Source organism: Schistocerca nitens, chromosome 3, assembly GCF_023898315.1.
Source record: "Schistocerca nitens isolate TAMUIC-IGC-003100 chromosome 3, iqSchNite1.1, whole genome shotgun sequence".
NCBI classification, from domain to species: domain Eukaryota; kingdom Metazoa; phylum Arthropoda; class Insecta; order Orthoptera; family Acrididae; genus Schistocerca; species Schistocerca nitens.
Window position 1 is genome coordinate 650477851 of NC_064616.1, and position 19659 is coordinate 650497509.

Below are 19659 nucleotides of genomic sequence, written 5' to 3' on the forward strand. Positions count from 1 at the left end.
TGTAGTGTTTTGTTAACACTAAAGTACCAAAATATGAAGCCCTCTAGCAATTTACGGCACACTATTAAATCTGAGTAATTTCCAAAGCCAAAAAGATGCTCTGCTGCTTAACCCACACAACACTAGCACACCTGAGAGAAAGGATGTCGTGGAGAACTGCTTTGAACAATTCATTAATGAACTATTCGGCTCTTAATTACTATCTCCATATTATTCCACTTAAGGGAGAACCTTACACACCTGAAATGTGCCACTAAAATGTTGCAAAATAGTTTGATACATGGTTTCTCTTATTCTGTGGTGACAATATTTTTCTCACATTCATTTCATGGAGGGTAACCAGTTGTCTCCAAACTCTATAATAAGTAAGATTATCTTCAGCAAAAACCACTAATTTCTCCTTAAGAAAACCTACAGCTCAAGTATACATCACTTCAACCACACTACAAAAAGTTATGTTTACTTCAAGCTGGTCTTTGACATAATAAATGGATTACCAGTGTTCATCACTTCACACAAATGATGAAAGAATGTAAGCCATCCAATAGTTATCGGCAATGCATTTTTAGTACTACCTTCAGCATTTTCAAAAACCTTCTCTTCCTTGCCTATGTCTGGATCTTTCTGAAAGACAGTTACAGCATGGAGAAACAAGTATTCCATTCTGGTTCAGATCAGTTGAACAAATAAGAAATCAAAAACACCACATATATGGTAGCAACCTGAAAGGAGATTTGTTTATTTATAGTCCCACTACCAAAGCTTCAAATAGCCAACTAAGGACAATGATGCCACAATCTTGCTAGTTAAGAGACAATGCATGTTAACATCAGAGCAACTCGCACGTATCATTCCACATGTGCCACAAATGGTGGACACTAAAACATGTTTAACAATGGTAACGTAAATTCCTGTTTTTCAAAAAGTGGGCAATCTTTCTTCAGCTTGACAAAATGGTATGGGGTAATATAAGTTGAATTATGCTTTAATAGCTGTTGACTATGATAGATTCCCACCAGAGTAGACTGATTACCTGACAAATACTGCATTGTCATTAGCTAGTCTAATCCACATACATCACCCACACTGCTTCTAGAAAGTAGTAGAAAGACATTCATTTTGTGATAACTGAAGGCAGTCAGGTTCCAAAACTGTTTCACAACTCATTCTCTATAAAGGACTCCATTAAACATTTTACAGTACTACTAAAAAATTACAACAAAAGGAAGCTAATTTCTTTGTCAGTATTACCTTTTAACAAAATGCACTTAGTCTGGCATGTGTGTGTGTGTGTGTGTGTGTGTGTGTGTGTGTGTGTGTGTGTGTGTGGAGGGGGGGGGGGCGCACTTGCATTTAAATATATCTCACAAGATAGTACTATGAAGTTTCCAGTAAATCAAGCAGGGTTTAATTTTTCTGGTCACTTGCTGTGACTACTGTGATATACAGTGTGTCCCATGAGAAATGGTCAGTATTCAGGTATACGACAGGAACACTAATTCATAGCAAAAAGAACTTCATATGCACACATTTCCTATTCTGAATGGTTTCTGGGATAGGATACATATAATGTACATTTGTTTTCAGGCTAGTGGCACACATGAATGTGTGTCTTATTCACTCAACCTCTGAAATTTCATGTTAGCCCAACCTACCTCATTGCTTTCAAACCTTTTTGCTCAAGATGTCTTTTTGCCAATAAACTAGCCCATGGAATGTACAGCTGTCCATTGTGTGTTGTGAGTAAAGTAGTGTGGGAGTCTGAGCACGTAGCAGAGAGAAGTGTCTGTTAACTGAGTTTATACATAGCTCCTGCAATGGTAGTGCTCCTGCTGCCCTTTAGCAATACAATTGCTAATTTCTGACTCATTGAATTCCTGATGACAGAGTGTTTACCAGAGGTTTCAGCACATTGTGTGAAACAGGTATTCTTCCAAGTTCTCATTTTTCTTCTGAACATGTAGTTCAACAACCTGTCTTGAAACAGCAACACATTCTTGAAATGGTGTAGTATAATCTTACTAGCAGCACACGGTGACTTTCTACATATGTCAATGTCCCATGAACATGTATACGGCAAAGATTACACTGGGAAAAACTGCACTCATTTCACACACATTGTGTCTACAATCTTCACATTGACAACAATACCACAGGACTAATACTGTCACTGGTTAAATGACAATCATCATCTGCTTCCATTAATACTATTCACCGATCACGTCACCTTTGCACAAAAGTGAATCAACAACACACACAATAATCATCTAGGAAAATTTATATGCTACAGAGGAAACTGATTTCCAAGCTTGTTTTTCAATCAATGTTTGGTGGAGCATGTTTTGTAACAAACAGATCCAGTCGTGTTCGAAGAGTGAATGACGAGACAGAATAACTTGCCCCCCCCCCCCCCCCCCCCCCCTTATGGGAAAATTCATTTGTTAAACCCCTTGGCGATGGTTGTTTCTTTGGCCCCACAGATTGTGTTGTATTTCAGCATGACAGAGTCCCTCCACTTTTTCCCCAGACGTTTGAGGGAACATCTCACACAAACTTACCCTAATCGCTGGATTGGTCACGGTAGTACAATTAACAGGCCACCAAGATCGTCAGACCTTATGCCATTAGATTTTTGTAAAAGGGGTTGGATGATGTCTCATGTGTACAAACAAAAAGTGGATATGCAAGATGTACTGCTTGGTCAAAAAGTGGATATGCAAGATGTACTGCTTGGTCACATCGTGGATACTGCTGCCGTCATTATGTAACATGCAGAAGCACTCAGACATGCAACACAAATGTTCTCCCAAGAGTGCACAAATGCCTTGAAGTTGACGGAGGGATACTGAAACATTTATTGGGAACTGTACAACAGTCGTAATGTGAAGTGTATGATCTTGCTTACAGATAAATGTGTTATAAAATGTACAAATCAGTTGGCACTTTGTAAAACACATACTATAATATTTACTAACTACCGTACATGAATAAATCTGACAATGTATTGGATAATACAGACAAGCTTCAAGTATGTCTCACTTGGAACAAAGAACAAATGAGGATATATGGGATACCATACTGGATGAAATGAAATGCAGACAACTTTTCTGGTTTTGACATTTAATGAGAATGAGACAAGGAAGATGGTGGTGGTGGTGGTTAGTGTTTAACGTCCCGTCAACAACGAGGTCATTAGAGACGGAGCGCAAGCTCGGGTTAGGGAAGGAGTGGGAAGGAAATCGGTCGTGCCCTTTCAAAGGAACCATCCCGGCATTTGCCTGAAACGATTTAGGGAAATCACGGAAAACCTAAATCAGGATGGCCGGAGACGGGATTGAACCGTCGTCCTCCCGAATGCGAGTCCAGTGTGCTAACCACTGTGCCACCTCGCCCGGTAGACAAGGAAGACTACCTAAGAATCTATTTGAACACAGACCAACAAACAGAAGGTGCAGAGGAAGACCAGGACTTAAATGTATTCAAAGGATAGGAAGGGGTGTGAGCGATAGAAGCTTGACCACTGAAAACACAAAATAGGTTATTATGGAGGCCGATATATGGGATGTGGCAGGAGCCACAAGGCTCTTGTTAACATCTATATTACATGAGTTCTATCTCGGAAACCATTTGGCATAGAGCAAATGTTCATACAAAGTTTTTTGATTCAAATGATCATTCCTGTCATTTCCCTGAATACTGACCATTCATCCTGGGACGGCCTGTATATCTACACAACAGTGAATTTTACATAGTAATTTCACTAAACTTACAATGACGTTAAAATCAAAGAAAAATCCCATACTTAAATGCTTTTGGAGTTAGTATGAGCTTTTACACTGAGTTATAAACTGTTCCCAAGATCACAGTGAATTTCTACATAACTTTCTTGGAATAACATTGAATTAAAGATGAAAGGTGACAAGTTATTAGAAAACAGAAATCACTGCAATGAACCACAATCTGAAATTGAAAGTCATAGCATTAACAATACAAGAATAAATTGTTAAATTACTGTTGTTGCTGAGAATAAACACACCAGCATGCTATTCAGTCTCTTAAAAAACACTGCACCTTGGTAAAGGAATTAATACAAAGTGCTGAACAGCTATCAATCCATTTATCCCTCTCTCACACTACACCATAGATTATTAAGATAGGCCATAAGCTCAGCTACAGTACACTTATTTTTATAAAAGTACAGCTGGCTGAGATATCTTAACATGACTGGATAAATGATTAACTTTTTTCTCTGCTCCACATTCCATTTCACATACCAGAACTATCAGCCAATTTCTCCAGCTCAGAACACATTGCATTTCCCAGTTTCTTGTCTTCTTGCACTCTTTCTTATTTTTTAGCATGCAGGGAAAGTCCTGTGAACAATAATGTTTTTTTTTTTGTTTTATGTACAAATAATCATTGCTTAGTCCATACTACTACTCATTACAAGAAAGCCAAAAATTTAACTTAAGATTTAAAGAATACTATTTGCAGCTGGTCAGTTAGCAAATGGGTTGGAAACATAATATGGCAATTTTTTGAGAATTTTTTCAACTTCTACTTCATTGGGGAAAAGCTAATGACATTCACTCAATTCCAATGTAATGAGAAGAAGCTGAGTCTATTGCTGGTACTACAGATTTATGTTACAGGAAAAAGGGATGGTCAGTCTTCAACAGGGTGGCAGTGATGTTCCTGATCACCCAACCAAGCACATCAATTAGGAAGCTACAGTCTTTATACATGTCGTTACAAGAAATTTTTCTTCCTTGTCATAGACCTCACAATTACAGTTAGTGTTAGTCTTGTATACATCTCCAATTTAGGCACAATAGTTTGATGGTGATGCATAACTAACAACTTTCATGGTGTGTACTATTTGTATCATTCATGAATTTTCCGCTATATTGTTAACCTCGTGGCACAAGAATCTGGAGGAGGAAGCTTAGTTTGTAGTACTCAAATATTCCACAAAATGTTTCACTATTTGTACATTAGGAGCCAGAAACATATGACCAGATGGTGCATAATACAACTATCCACTGAATCCTAAAAAAGATCCTTTCATTTCAAAGACAATAATTTGTCTAGTATCATTGTTTGGAAATAGATACTGATCAAAAGCCTACAGAATGGAGATAAACAAGCCATAGTCTGCACAGTAAGATAGCTAAGATGGATTATCCCACATACATCCACAGAGTGATTAAATGTATCACAGTATTGTTTTCAGTAAGTTACTGTGGACAATATGGTGAATTTTCTAAACGAACATAATCAACATTGTTAACAACGTTCTTCAGTCACAGACATCAACATAATCTCTGGTAGCACATGAAAGTTTCGTTATTTTATGACATTTCCGTGACGGTAATTCAGCCAACTTAAGTACCTATAACAAACGCCTGAAATTTGACAATGATTAAAGAGGATGCAATTGAGCGCTGAAGATCAAAAAATCAGACATGGCAAAAACTCTGAAGGATTTATACAAGAATGTCGCCACAAAAAAGTACATTGTCAAATGAAAATTTTATTGGAGATTCAAATAAAAGCAAATTAATTGCTTTAGAGCAGCTACTGAAAAACATTTCATCATTCCACAACACCAATACATACCGCTGAAAATTTGCTGTTGGCTCTGCAAATTTATATCTCACCATAAATGATGCCATTATATCTGCTAGTTTTTCTGGAACATCTTCATGCACAGCATGGCCACACTGTCCCAAAACTTGTAACTGGAATTTACCTGCACATGAGATGCAATATTCAAAACAAAATAAAATAGGTAAGCATATTATAAACCAACTATATTCACAAAATAAAGAGTATTTCTCTCTCTCATTAGAAACATTTAAGACAACAATTCCACAGAATTTGAGTGAGATGTTAGTAGTTGTGTAACATAGCAAGTTTATCTCCCAAAAACATGCAATACACATGCACAGTATCACAATGATAGCTGCCCTCTAACTATTAAAATTCCTAAAATATGTGATACAGAAAATTAAGTATAAGTTGCATGGATATTTATTTTTATCAGGGGATATTCAGGGTTTATTACAACAGTTCAAAACAACTAATGCTCTCTACAGTTTTCAGCAAAATGGTAACACATATTATCCAGGCTCAAAACTTGTTTGAACACATTACCTTGCATTTGCCCAACCATGAGCTCTTTGTCCAGCCTATCTATTCCAGCCAACAATAACATTTTTGGCACCGGACAATTCAAAAAAATGTTAGACAGTCCTTTGAACCATCCAGACCAATATTTCTCTGTCTTTGCTAGGTCTATTCGCCACGTATATTTGTCAGCTGTTCTACTGCGTTTCTTTTCCTGGAAAATTATAAGATTTTCAGTAGTAAATGCAAATTACACAAGGTTTCAGTAATATTATATTTTGAGTAAAGTTCAGTCTTGGTCACACCATTTATGTTTTAATGATATAGGTAACCAGTTTCGGTTCTTTTTACAAAACCATCATCAGAGCTGTGAATACATTTTAGGAAATACTAGAAACCAATCTTTAAATAAAATGAAAATGTCTAATGATGTCAAAATTTAACAAGATAAAATAAAATTAATTATACCCATGGCTCCCTTAGGATGGTAGGCGGAGCTCTCCTCGCTGCTACGCAGTCAACTGATGGTTATGAGTACTGAGCACGAGCTTAAATATGCAGAGGCTCCACCTACTTCCTGTCACACTACTTCACAACTGCCAATCAGCGTTCATAATATGACACTATCGTCAAAGTATAAAAGTAGGAAATATACTAATAACATAAAACTGATTCATTTAAATGTCTGATTAACAGATAGTTAGTATGTGTACAGCTTATTTATATTTTGAATAAAAACAGTAAACTACGATGTGAAATAGTTGTGCGCTCTATGGGCAACCTTAATACTATTACAGTGTCAGTTACATCAAAGATGTGAAAGTCCTTGGAGTTGTGGTATATATCGATTATACCAAGTTGCCTACATCACAATTGCATCTTTGTTGGATGCTGCAGAATCATCTTACTTTAACTGTAGTTTTCATAGCAATATTCTTTATAGCAGTAGGGTAGCAGCTAAGAGTACGTTCCGCATTATCTATGTCTGAATAACTGATGAGACCGCTGATTAAATTTTTAAAACTCATCGATCTAATAGTTTTTATAATAATCAATGTCAATTTAATAATGATATGTTGAACAGCATATTTTACATACATAGCTTTTGCCATGGGTATAACTAGTCTTATATATTTAAAAAAAAAAAAAGAGAGAGAGAGAGAGAGAGAGAGAGAGAGAGAGAGAGTGTACATGCTTTTATTATAAAATTTCGTCAAAAAGGTCGTAATAATATTTTTCGCGAAAATCTAATTGTTCATTAAGATCACAGATTAAACTACATAAAAAAGAGAAATCTGTATGACCTATTGTCAACTACAAAAGTAGTCCTTCATATACACTAAATATGAAACTTAATAAAATTTTGAAAGCATTCTATATATATGACAGCAATTTCAGTATCAAAAACAGTTATGAACTAGCACAACAAATCCACAATATAGACATTGCAACTAGTGCAAGTTTCGTCTCATTAGATATTAAAAATTTGTATACAAATATACCCATTAATGAGACGATTAATATAATTAGGGATAACTTAGTACAATACAAAAATATGACTAAAGATGAAATAACCGAATTTATAGAACTGCTTGAATGCACTTTAGATTACAATTATTTCTCTTTTAATACTAAAATCTATTGTCAGAAAGATGGCTTAGCAATGGGCAATTCTTTGGCTGGGACAGATGATACATTATTGCTTTATAATGGTTCAAAAGATGAAATGGAGAAACTTGCTATAAAATTATACTCTATGCATCCGAAGTTAGAATTTACGGTTGAGCATGAAAATCGAAAATCTATTAACTACCTAGATCTCACTATAACTAATAACAATGGGAAACATTTTTTCACCATATACAGGAAACCTACAACCACTGATATTATTAATGCCACATCATGTCATCCTGACAAGTATAAAAAAGCATTTTTTAAGTCTATGATACACCGAATACTAAAATTACCGCTAGAAGCTAATGAGATCAAAAAGGAAATGACCATCCTAAAACAAATTGTAAAAACCAACTCTTTCAACACACGACACGTAGATATCATTTTTAATAAAGTGCAACAATCACAAAGTACTCCACTAATAGGTAATCCAAAATATATGAAGATGACATATATGGGAAACATATCAGATAGAATTACTAATTTATTCAAAAAAATTCTGGAATAACAATAGCATTTACAACTGACAATACTTTACAACAAAAATTAAGACATACCATAAGTAAAGATAATGAAAAATCTACCAGATCAGGAGTGTACAAGATCCAATGTAGAGACTGTGAGAAAATATATATTTCGGCCAAACAGGTCGAAATTTTGCAGTAAGGTACAAAGAAGATACGTCGGGTACCTCACGAACAAAGTCTGTATTTGGCCATCATATAGCATTCAATAATCATGCTGAGGGGACAGTAGAGCAGAATTTACAAGTTCTTCATTATGCAAATAAAGGCTTACTTATGAATATCCTAGAAGAAATCGAGATATATGCTTTATATGAAAAATCTACCAGATCAGGAGTGTACAAGATCCAATGTAGAGACTGTGAGAAAATATATATCGGCCAAACCATACTTGAAAACCAAATCATCAATGCTGCTCAATGAACAATTAGATTTTCGCGAAAAATATTATTACGACCTTTTTGACGAAATTTTATAATAAAAGCATGTACTCTTTTGTTTTTTTAAAATATAAGACTAGTTATACCCATGGCAAAAGCTATGTATGTAAAATATGCTGTTCAACATATAATTATTAAATTGACATTGATTATTATAAAAACTATTAGATCGATGAGTTTTAAAAATTTAATCAGCTGTCTCATCAGTTATTCAGACATAGATAAAGCAGAACGTACTCTTAGCTGCTACCCTACTGCTATAAAGAATAATGCTATGAAAACTACAGTTAAAGTAAGATGATTCTGCAGCATCCAACAAAGATGCAATTGTGATGTAGGCGACTCGGTATAATCGATATATACCACAACTCCAAGGACTTTCACATCTTTGATGTAACTGACACTGTAATAGTATTAAGGTTGCCCATAGAGGGCACAACTATTACATATCGTAGTTTACTGTTTTTATCCAAAATATAAATAAGCTGTACACATACTAACTATCTGTTAATCAGACATTTAAACGAATCAGTTTTATGTTATTAGTATATTTCCTACTTTTATACTTTGACGATAGCGTCATATTATGAACGCTGATTGGCAGTTGTGAAGTAGTGTGACAGGAAGTAGGCGGAGCCTCTGCATATTTAAGCTCGTGCTCAGTACTCATAACCATCAGTTGACTGCGTAGCAGTGAGGAGAGCTCCGCCTACCATCCTAAGGGAGCCATGGGTATAATTAATTTTATTTTATCTTGTTAAATTTTGACATCATTAGACATTTTCATTTTATTTAAAGATTGGTTTCTAGTATTTCCTAAAATGTATTCACAGCTCTGATGATGGTTTTGTAAAAAGAACCGAAACCGGTTACCTATATCATTAAAACATAAATGGTGTGATCAAGACTGAACTTTAGTCAAAATATAATAATTAATTGATCACTGTTTTCCAAAAATGTTTACCAAAATTGTTCAGTAATATTCCTGGTACGCAAAAGCCTTAAAATACAAAATAAAACATAGCATCTGCATAGGGTGGTTTGTGATTTTCACTAGGGTAACAAAAAAGTTACGTTAATCATTAGGGAATAACTTAACTGGAGAAAGTGATCGTTCCTTCAGGTACTGATTCAGCCTCTCTTACAGAAGGAGAGATGTGCAGGGAGACTGGAGAATCAAATAGGAAGAAGAGAGCAAAACGGGGAATGAAGGGAAGAATGCAATAGAACTATGTGCTACCTTTGGGGCAACAAGGACATATTACCCCAGAAAGTACACAACCGTCTCCACATGATCAATTTTGAATTTACATGTCCATTACAAAGAACAGTACAAACCCTCCTGCAATGAGGTTTGTGGAGGGGGGGGAGGGGGGACAAGGGGTCATCTGAAATGAAACCTGGATAACTTGTGTTTGGTTTCCTACATTGACAAATGTAGGAATTGTGTGACACGTGACGATTGTAGTAGAGGAGGATCACATCGCTGGTATGCATGTCCATGTGTTCAGCAGGGAGATGGATCAATCATGTTTTGAACCACGTATAGATGTCCGACACAGCTTATTGCAATTTACGTAATTTCAGTTGTGCACTACCAGGACAGTATCCTCCAACCTACTGTCGATTCCCTATAGTGAACGTTTCGGCAAAGGATTTGCCTTTCGAGATGATAATGAATGAAAAGATGAGATCCGTACCCAAACTCTTGGAGGCAATAATCGACTGAATGGAGAGGACTGCTACATCTACAGACTTGAACCAGAGCACATGCGGGGTCAGTTGAAACTTGCAAAACATCATCACAGGAACCTGATTCACACACCGGAATACCTCTCGAGGGCTGATATCATCTTGAGCACCTTATAGACAATATGCCAAGGGAGGGTGTTGCTCAGCAGCAAATTTTGATTTCACACTTGTGTAAAAATGCCCACTTTCAAATAAACTGTCTTTATTTAAGCTATTGTTTCGTTTTTATTTCATTACAATATTTTTCCGTCTCACAAAGCTTACTATTTCATTTCCCACTCTCCTTGAATGTAAGCCCACACGTTTGCAGATATCCAGCTGGTGCTAAACTTTTAATGAGCAGTTTATACACGATTTTGAGTAATATTTCTCTCGTATTATAGAATTTTTGGGTCAAGATTTCTTAAAACCAAATGTGTGAACAGTGTCATAGCTTTAAGTAACAATTTTCGCATCTGACCCTCCAAAGTACACCTGTATCATAAATGACCATGCTGCTGTTGGGAACTTGTACTTTGTAGCCTGGTGATCAACATCATTAGTAATGTACCTTACATGCAATTTGCACGAAAGCAATTAGCAGCTCATCATATTCAGCAGATACACTGGGTGCTTCATTTGTCTTGTAGGTTCCAGTGCCAAGTCCAAACGTTTTTGTGTGTGGCATTTCAAATTTTCAAATAAGATAATGCTGAAACTTGTATGGTGCTACAACTAAACAAATCCTTTTAAAATTGTAACATGCAAAACCTGTCTGCATCAGAGTGTTTGTCATAGAGGAATTTGGGATGTTTAGCTCCTTCAGCGTTCTTATTTTAATGCTCCCTAAATGTCAAAATCATGAGTTTCTCGTGAATTTTTAGCCTCATTAGCTTCTCAAGCTGCTGAAAGTTACAAACAAAAATTTTGCTGTCTAACTATCTCAGCCTCAACCTATGGGAACATATGGTCCCCACACCCTCCACCCGACAGTTTCCACCCCCTCTGTCCTATCACCTCCTTTCCATTCTTTTCTCCCACCCTCTAACAGTGCACCCACCCATTTTCCCCACTTCTTTCCTTTTGTAATTCATTTTCCCCACAACCTGCTGACACTATGCCTGTTGGCATTCTAGTCACTCCGCCAGATAATGCTCCTCTCTTCGCCCACCTGTATATTTCCCTCTCTTCCCCTTCCCCACCCTCTCCAAATTGCCACTTCCACCCCAAGTGGTAGGTGCATTCTGGCCATGAGCTGCCGGAGTTGGCAGTCATGTCTGAGTGAGGCCTGCTTGCTTGCGTGAATGAATGGTGTGTTTCTCTTTTTCCGATGAAAGCTGAGGCTGAAAGCTTATGTGTAAGTGTCTTAATTGTACCTGTCTGTGACAGTGTGTTCTCTTTAAGGTAAGTAGCCTTCTATCTTTTCCTACATTGTTGATAATCATCAAAGTAACATATACAGTTGACAAGTCACAGTGAAATGGAAGATAACTAGGAGTTGTGAATTGGACTAGTAACTGTTGAGCAAATATGTAAATATTATGGACTGCTGTGGTGAAAAAAGTTACAACTGGTATGTTCCTGAAGAATGCTATACTAAGGGAAATAGTCCAAGAGCTGTAAAATAAATTGTTCTTGGTACAGAATATGGTTATATTACCTGCGAAAATTCATCTTAGAGTAAAAATAAACAACGTAGTTTATTTCATATGTGAGACACACCGATAAATCAAATACTCTGAAGATCCATCAAAGTGATGTGATTCCTGCTTGGTGCTCCAATTTAAGCATGTCATATACTAGAAGGCTTACACTGCCTATGTTCTGTGAAACTTTAGTCCTGTGCAGTTTTTGGATTACATTTCTAGGGCATTTTATATCTGTCTTTAAAATTATTCTCTCAGAGAAATTCCTTTTTGTGCGAATACCTTTGACAATGCATATACAAAATACTTTCACAGCCATTGACACACCTGGGGATCTTAATTTGGAGAGGACATGCATTTGTGATACCAAGGAAATGGAAAAAAATTCTGGGCAGTTACTTTCAGCTTTTCCTGTCAATTTTATATCATATTTCCAAGATGTCTGTCTACTTCAAGAACATATCCCACTTATTTCTTATTGTCTATGTAAGTTGTACAACTGGAACACTGTCATTGGTTCCACCCATACTTCTGTGTAACACTGCTGTTTCTCCCTTTGGACATCAAAAGTTCAGAAGATGCAAAGCACTTTTCTGTCCCATATTTGAAAGCTGTGAGGGCAATAAAATATTCCCTTTCACACTGAATCATTTCTAACACACAATTTTCTGTAAAGCCTTTTCTGCTGTTCTTTACTCTTCTTACACACACACAAATTTGACACTGTAAAAGAGATGTGAAGTAATTTTCAAAGTACAGCTCATAATAATTCCCTTAAGTGTACGTGAAAGATCTTTTTATTTTTTATTTTTTATTATTTTTTTTTTTTTTTATACGACCTTACATCCCTCTGTGTGGTTCTCACTTTACACTGTGCATCTGAAATATAGCAACATATCACAGAAATTAACCTAGACTAGTATTGAGATACTGAGAAGTTCTGGTGAATGTCAAATCATCTTCTGGTGGTGTTGAGACACTGCAGCTCTTCCTACACTTCTAATTCTCTACTGGCAGTGGCCTAGTTAAATCTTGTGTACGTTGTGGGCGGGTTGAGGTGGTGTGAGGGCGAATTGAGGTGGGGTGGGGAGCCAAGAGAGACACTTTAACCTTTGCATGGTCATTTTTGATCTGTCTCATGTGCTGTCCACTGTTGGGTGTGCTCTATGCATATAGCCTCCAACAAGGAATTTCACATCTGACTTAGCTGATCACTTTTGCCACCATTAACAAAACTCTCTTCCTCCACTGGCAGTAATCTCAGGATGGGACTTGGCCTCCTCAATAAAATAAAATTCTCAAGGATCCTTATTTACATGGGTTTCCCCATAATAATACCTCCCCAGCAGCAGTTTGCTCAACACAGCAACTTTGTGTTCTCAAAATCTTGGTTGGTTTGGGGAAGGAGACCAGACAGCGTGGTCATCGGTCTCATCGGATTAGGGAAGGATGGGGAAGGAAGTCGGCCGTGCCCTTTCAGAGGAACCATCCCGGCATTTGCCTGGAGTGATTTAGGGAAATCACGGAAAACCTAAATCAGGATGGCCGGACGCGGGATTGAATTCTCAAAATCATCTGTCTCCTATGCTACTACACCATGAATGTATCTTTGACGTAGAGGAAGATGTGCTTGGGTGCATGGCAGGCAGTTTGAGGTACTGCTGAGCTGACAAATCTCTATCATAGTCTTTGATTAGTATTTGGGGACTATTTCCTGGTGCCCATTTCTTCATACACAAAATGCTACATCATCCTTCTGGACAACAAGCACTTTGCTGGTCATACATACATATCAAAACTGGAGTTGTTTTAGTTTAATGGAATTAATATGTAACCAATTTCGAAGTAAATATAGGTAGTTCGATATTGCATTATGTACAATTACAACAAAGATGGGGGGGGGGTATGACTTTGGCACGAATTGTGCCCTCTGCCACACACCACTTGGTAGCTGGCGGAATATATATGTAGATGTAACTGCCTGTACCAGTGCCAAGCAGTGAATGCTGACAAAGGCTGAGTAGAGCAATAAGCTTCTTCACCCTACTGAATAACCACATGTACATCTAATTACTTTGTGTGACTGCACTGGTCTTAATTATTAATTCTTTAGATTAGATAAGATTAGTTTTCGTTCCATAGATCCGTGCTGAGGAGATCCTCGGGATGTGGAACATGTCAATTTTTTTTTAAGCTGAAATAACAATACTAATAGTATGAATATATACATCATTTGTTTCTATTAAAAAATTCGTCAATGGAGTAGAAGGAGTTGGCCACTAGTAAGTCTTTCAGGCTCCTTTTAAACTGATCTTTATTTGTAACTAATTTTTTTATGTTTACTGGCAAATTATTGAAGATGAGTGTTCCTGAGTAGTGGACCCCTTTTTGAACTAAAAGTAAGTGCTTTTAAGTCCTTGTGCAGATCATTTTTGTTCTTGGTATTGTACACTCCTGGAAATTGAAATAAGAACACCGTGAATTCATTGTCCCAGGAAGGGGAAACTTTATTGACACATTCCTGGGGTCAGATACATCACATGATCACACTGACAGAACCACAGGCACATAGATACAGGCAACAGAGCATGCACAATGTCGGCACTAGTACAGTGTATATCCACCTTTCGCAGCAATGCAGGCTGCTATTCTCCCATGGAGACGATCGTAGAGATGCTGGATGTAGTCCTGTGGAACGGCTTGCCATGCCATTTCCACCTGGCGCCTCAGTTGGACCAGCGTTCGTGCTGGACGTGCAGACCGCGTGAGACGACGCTTCATCCAGTCCCAAACATGCTCAATGGGGGACAGATCCGGAGATCTTGCTGGCCAGGGTAGTTGACTTACACCTTCTAGAGCACGTTGGGTGGCACGGGATACATGCGGACGTGCATTGTCCTGTTGGAACAGCAAGTTCCCTTGCCGGTCTAGGAATGGTAGAACGATGGGTTCGATGACGGTTTGGATGTACCGTGCACTATTCAGTGTCCCCTCGACGATCACCAGTGGTGTACGGCCAGTGTAGGAGATCGCTCCCCACACCATGATGCCGGGTGTTGGCCCTGTGTGCCTCAGTCGTATGCAGTCCTGATTGTGGCGCTCACCTGCACGGCGCCAAACACGCATACGACCATCATTGGCACCAAGGCAGAAGCGACTCTCATCGCTGAAGACGACACGTCTCCATTCATCCCTCCATTCACGCCTGTCGCGACACCACTGGAGGCGGGCTGCACGATGTTGGGGCGTGAGCGGAAGACGGCCTAACGGTGTGCGGGACCGTAGCCCAGCTTCATGGAGACGGTTGCGAATGGTCCTCGCCGATACCCCAGGAGCAACAGTGTCCCTAATTTGCTGGGAAGTGGCGGGGCGGTCCCCTACGGCACTGCGTAGGATCCTACGGTCTTGGCGTGCATCCGTGCGTCGCTGCGGTCCGGTCCCAGGTCGACGGGCACGTGCACCTTCCGCCGACCACTGGCGACAACATCGATGTACTGTGGAGACCTCACGCCCCACGTGTTGAGCAATTCGGCGGTACGTCCACCCGGCCTCCCGCATGCCCACTATACGCCCTCGCTCAAAGTCCGTCAGCTACACATACGGTTCACGTCCACGCTGTCGCGGCATGCTACCAGTGTTAAAGACTGCGATGGAGCTCCGTATGCCACGGAAAACTGGCTGACACTGACGGCGGCGGTGCACAAATGCTGCGCAGCTAGCGCCATTCGACGGCCAACACCGCGGTTCCTGGTGTGTCCGCTGTGCCGTGCGTGTGATCATTGCTTGTACAGCCCTCTCGCAGTGTCCGGAGCAAGTATGGTGGGTCTGACACACCGGTGTCAATGTGTTCTTTTTTCCATTTCCAGGAGTGTATGTATGAACTGAGCTGTTTGTTGGAAAAAAAAGAGATATATTATTTAGAACAAATTTCATTAATGAGTAAATATACTGAGAGGCAGTAGTTAGTATACCCAGTTCTTTGAAGAGGTTTCTACAGGACGTCCGTGAATTTACTCCACAAATAATACATATTACACGCTTTTGGACTCTGAAAATTTTTGTTTGACTTGAAGAGTTACCCCAAAATATTATACCATATGACATTATGGAATGAAAGTAGGCAAAGTATGCAAGCTTTTTCATTTTTATGTCGCCTATGTCTGCTAACACTCGAATTGCAAATACAGATTTGTTAAGGCGTTTCTGCAGTTCTGTGGTGTGCTCTTCCCAACTGAATTTATTATCAAGTTGTAATCCCAGGAATTTAAGACTGTCAACCTCTTCTATCTGCTGTTCTTCATACTTTATGCATATGCTGGGTGAAAACCTCTTACAGGTTCTGAATTGCATATAGTGAGTCTTTTCGAAGTTTAATGTCAGTGAGTTGGTTTTAAACCATTTATTAATATCCATGAAAATATCATTAGCAGATCTTTCTAGAACTACACTTGACATACTATTTATTGCAATACTTGTGCCATCTGCAAACAAAACGAACTCTGCTTCTGGCAGTGTAACTGATAAGAGATCATTAGTGTACACAAGAAAAAGCAATGGCCCTAAGATGGATCCCTGTGGGACACCACATGTAATTTCTTCCCTTTCTGATGATGACTGATGACTTAATTCACTAGTCCCTTGCACTGACACCCTTTGTTTCCTGTTAGTGAGCTATGACTTGAACCATTTTGCAGCACTGCCCGTGACACCATAGAATTCTAATTTACTTAAAAGGATGTTGTGGTTCACACAATCAAATGCCTTTGACAAATCACAGAAAATACCTCCTGCTTGTAATTTGTTATTTAATGAATTAAGTACATTTTCACTGTAGGTGTAAATAGCCTTCTCGATATCAGAACCCTTCAGAAATCCAAACTGTGTTCTTGATAATATGTTATTTGTGGTCAGATGGTTGAGCAGCTGCCTGTACATTACTTTTTCTAAAATTTTTGAGAATGCTGGCAAAAGTGAAATAGGTCTGTAGTTTGATGGTGTCTCTTTATCCCCTTTCTTGAATAGAGGCTTAACATCTGCATATTTTAGCCAGTCAGGAAATGTCCCAGTTATAATTGACTGGTTACACAAGTAACTTAGAATTGTGCTAAACTCACAAGAACATGCCTTAATTAACTTTGTTGATATTTCATCGTACCCACTAGAATGCTTTGTTTTTAAAGATTTTATTATGGACGTTATTTCTTTTGGTGAAGTGAGTGATATATTCATGTACTTGAAGCTATTTGTGAAGGCTAGTTTCAGATAATCAAGGGCATTATTTACTGATCCTGAAAGTCCCATTCTATCAGTAACGGATATAAAGTACTCGTTAAATAGATTTGCCACACTATGCCCATCAGTTACTAATGTGTCGTCTACCCTTAGTGATATTTGCTCCTGTTCCTTTCTGGTTCTACCAGTCTGCTCTTTCACTATATCCCATATTGTTTTTATTTTGTTCCCTGACATTGCTATCTTCTTCTCGTAGTGCATTTGTTTAGACGTCTGAATTACTTTTTTTTAATGTTTTACAGTATTCCTTGTATTTAGCTAAATCATCAGCATTGGAGCTATTCTTGGTCGACAGATACATTTTCCTTTTTGTCTTACAGGAAATCTTTATTCCTTGTGTAATCCATGGTTTTATTATAGACTTCTGTTTAATTTGAGTAACTTTTAGAGGAAAACAGTTTTCAAACATGGTACTGACATTGTTCATGAATGTGTTATATTTTTCATTCATGTCATGAGCATTATAAACATCTTTCCAGTTCATATCTTGGAGCAGTTTTCTAAAACACTCAATTTTTGGTTGATTGACTACTCTCCTGTACTCAGATATAGCAGTCTTGATAATCTGCTTAGAATTTACATCTAAAACAAGGAGCTGCATGTCATGATCTGATAGTCCATTTATAACTGGTTTTATGATATGATTTTGTTCCTTTGATTTGTCTATAAAAATGTTATCAATGGCTGTCCTTGAGGATTTAGTGATCCTAGTTGGAAAGTTTACAGTGTGAGTTAGATTGAAAGACAACATTACTAACTGCAGTGAATGTTTACTGGAAGATTGCATTAGAAAATCTGTATTAAAGTCACCAGCAATCAAAATTTCTTTGTTTCTTCCTGTTAAATAACTCAAAAGAGCTTCTAGATGATATAAGAATAGATTATAATTTCCTGCAGGTGCTTGGTAAATAGTTATTATTATATAGGATCTGTTATGGAACTCTACTTCTGTTGCACATGCTTCTAGATGTTGCTCTAAACAGAATTTATTAATGTGAATGTTCTTGAATTTATGGCAGTTTTTGATAAATGTGGCAACTCCTCCTCCATCCATATCCACTCTGCAGAAGTAGGCAGCTAGCTTAAATCCTGAAATGTCTAACATATCTATATCAGTGGTCACTTGATGTTCAGAGAGGCAGATTATGTCAATTTGGTTAGATGAATTCATTTCATCGATACAAATGAGTAGTTCATCAACTTTATTTCTAAGTCCCGGAATGTTCTGATGTAACAAAGATAACTGATACTGCATACTAATGGGATTGTAACTGCTTTGGCGAACATGAACTGGCAGTTTCTGATTACTTTCTGTTCAACACTGTTTAAATGGAGGCTGTATGATAAAATCTTACTCCTGTTCACCTGTTTTCTCAAACTGAGTGTGTCTGCCAATCTCTCTTAAAACTCATTTTCTTTCCCCCTTCCCTATCCTAAAAAAAGGCATCCCTCTGACACCTGTGACCACTGGTATTTTACCACTTGTGTCAGTGTCCCCCCTTAAGTTTTCTGCAATCAACCCAGACAGTTTTCCCTTCCCTTTCCTATTGAGGTGAAGGCTATGCCTAGTGTAGTCCCACCTATCGATAGCATCCACAGAAATCAAACCAATATGGGACCCTACATCCGTCCTAAGCACCCACTCCAACTCGCAAGTTCACCCTCCCTACGGAAGAGTTCAAATGAGGCCGATCATGGCGTCTCAACACAGACACAAATCCCACACTCTTATGCTTCGTTGCTGATGCTATCTTCACCAGGTCACTCTCTATGGAATATTCAGAGTCTCTGTCAATGCTATTTCCCGGACCACCCACTATAACCACGGCATCCTCCTTTGTGAAATCCTTGCATAAAGCACCTACATCCTCTGTTACCTGACCCAGATCTGCACTAGGCTTGAAAAAGTTTGTGACCTGGTACTCTGGACCTAAATTTTCCTGCAGTAGTTGGCCAACACCTCTACCATGGGAACTACATAACAACAGAACTTTCTTTCTCTTTACAAATTTCCCTACCTTTTTCAAGTCCTTGAAAGCTTGTTGTGCCCTTTCTACAGCTTCAGCTACATGAGGCTCATCCAATTCTGACTGAGGCAACAGGTCAAATCTATTTTCAAGATTTATGACAAAGCTGTCTGATGCTCTCCTGTGCCTGTTCCCCCTATTACCTGTTGCCACTTCCCACCTGTGTTCACCCTTCTCCCTCTTTAACCTGTCCAGA

At 38.3% G+C, this 19659-nt stretch overlaps 1 protein-coding gene across 8 annotated transcripts in view; it reads right to left on the reverse strand.

The window, feature by feature from the left end:
- Positions 1-19659, reverse strand: part of LOC126248615 (protein phosphatase methylesterase 1) — a 102284-nt gene that overhangs the window by 14307 nt on the left and 68318 nt on the right. For 4 of the 8 annotated variants that reach the window (XM_049949769.1, XM_049949772.1, XM_049949768.1 and 1 more), the window contains exons 7-9: positions 6157-6343; positions 5661-5752; positions 4275-4373 (exon numbers count right to left, since the gene is read on the reverse strand). In XM_049949769.1, the coding sequence (XP_049805726.1) occupies positions 4275-4373; positions 5661-5752; positions 6157-6343 (378 nt within the window). Of the gene's footprint in view, positions 1-4208; positions 4374-5619; positions 5753-6156; positions 6344-19659 lie in introns of those variants that run through there. The other 4 variants (XR_007545513.1, XR_007545515.1, XR_007545514.1 and 1 more) reach the window with 2 other exon arrangements.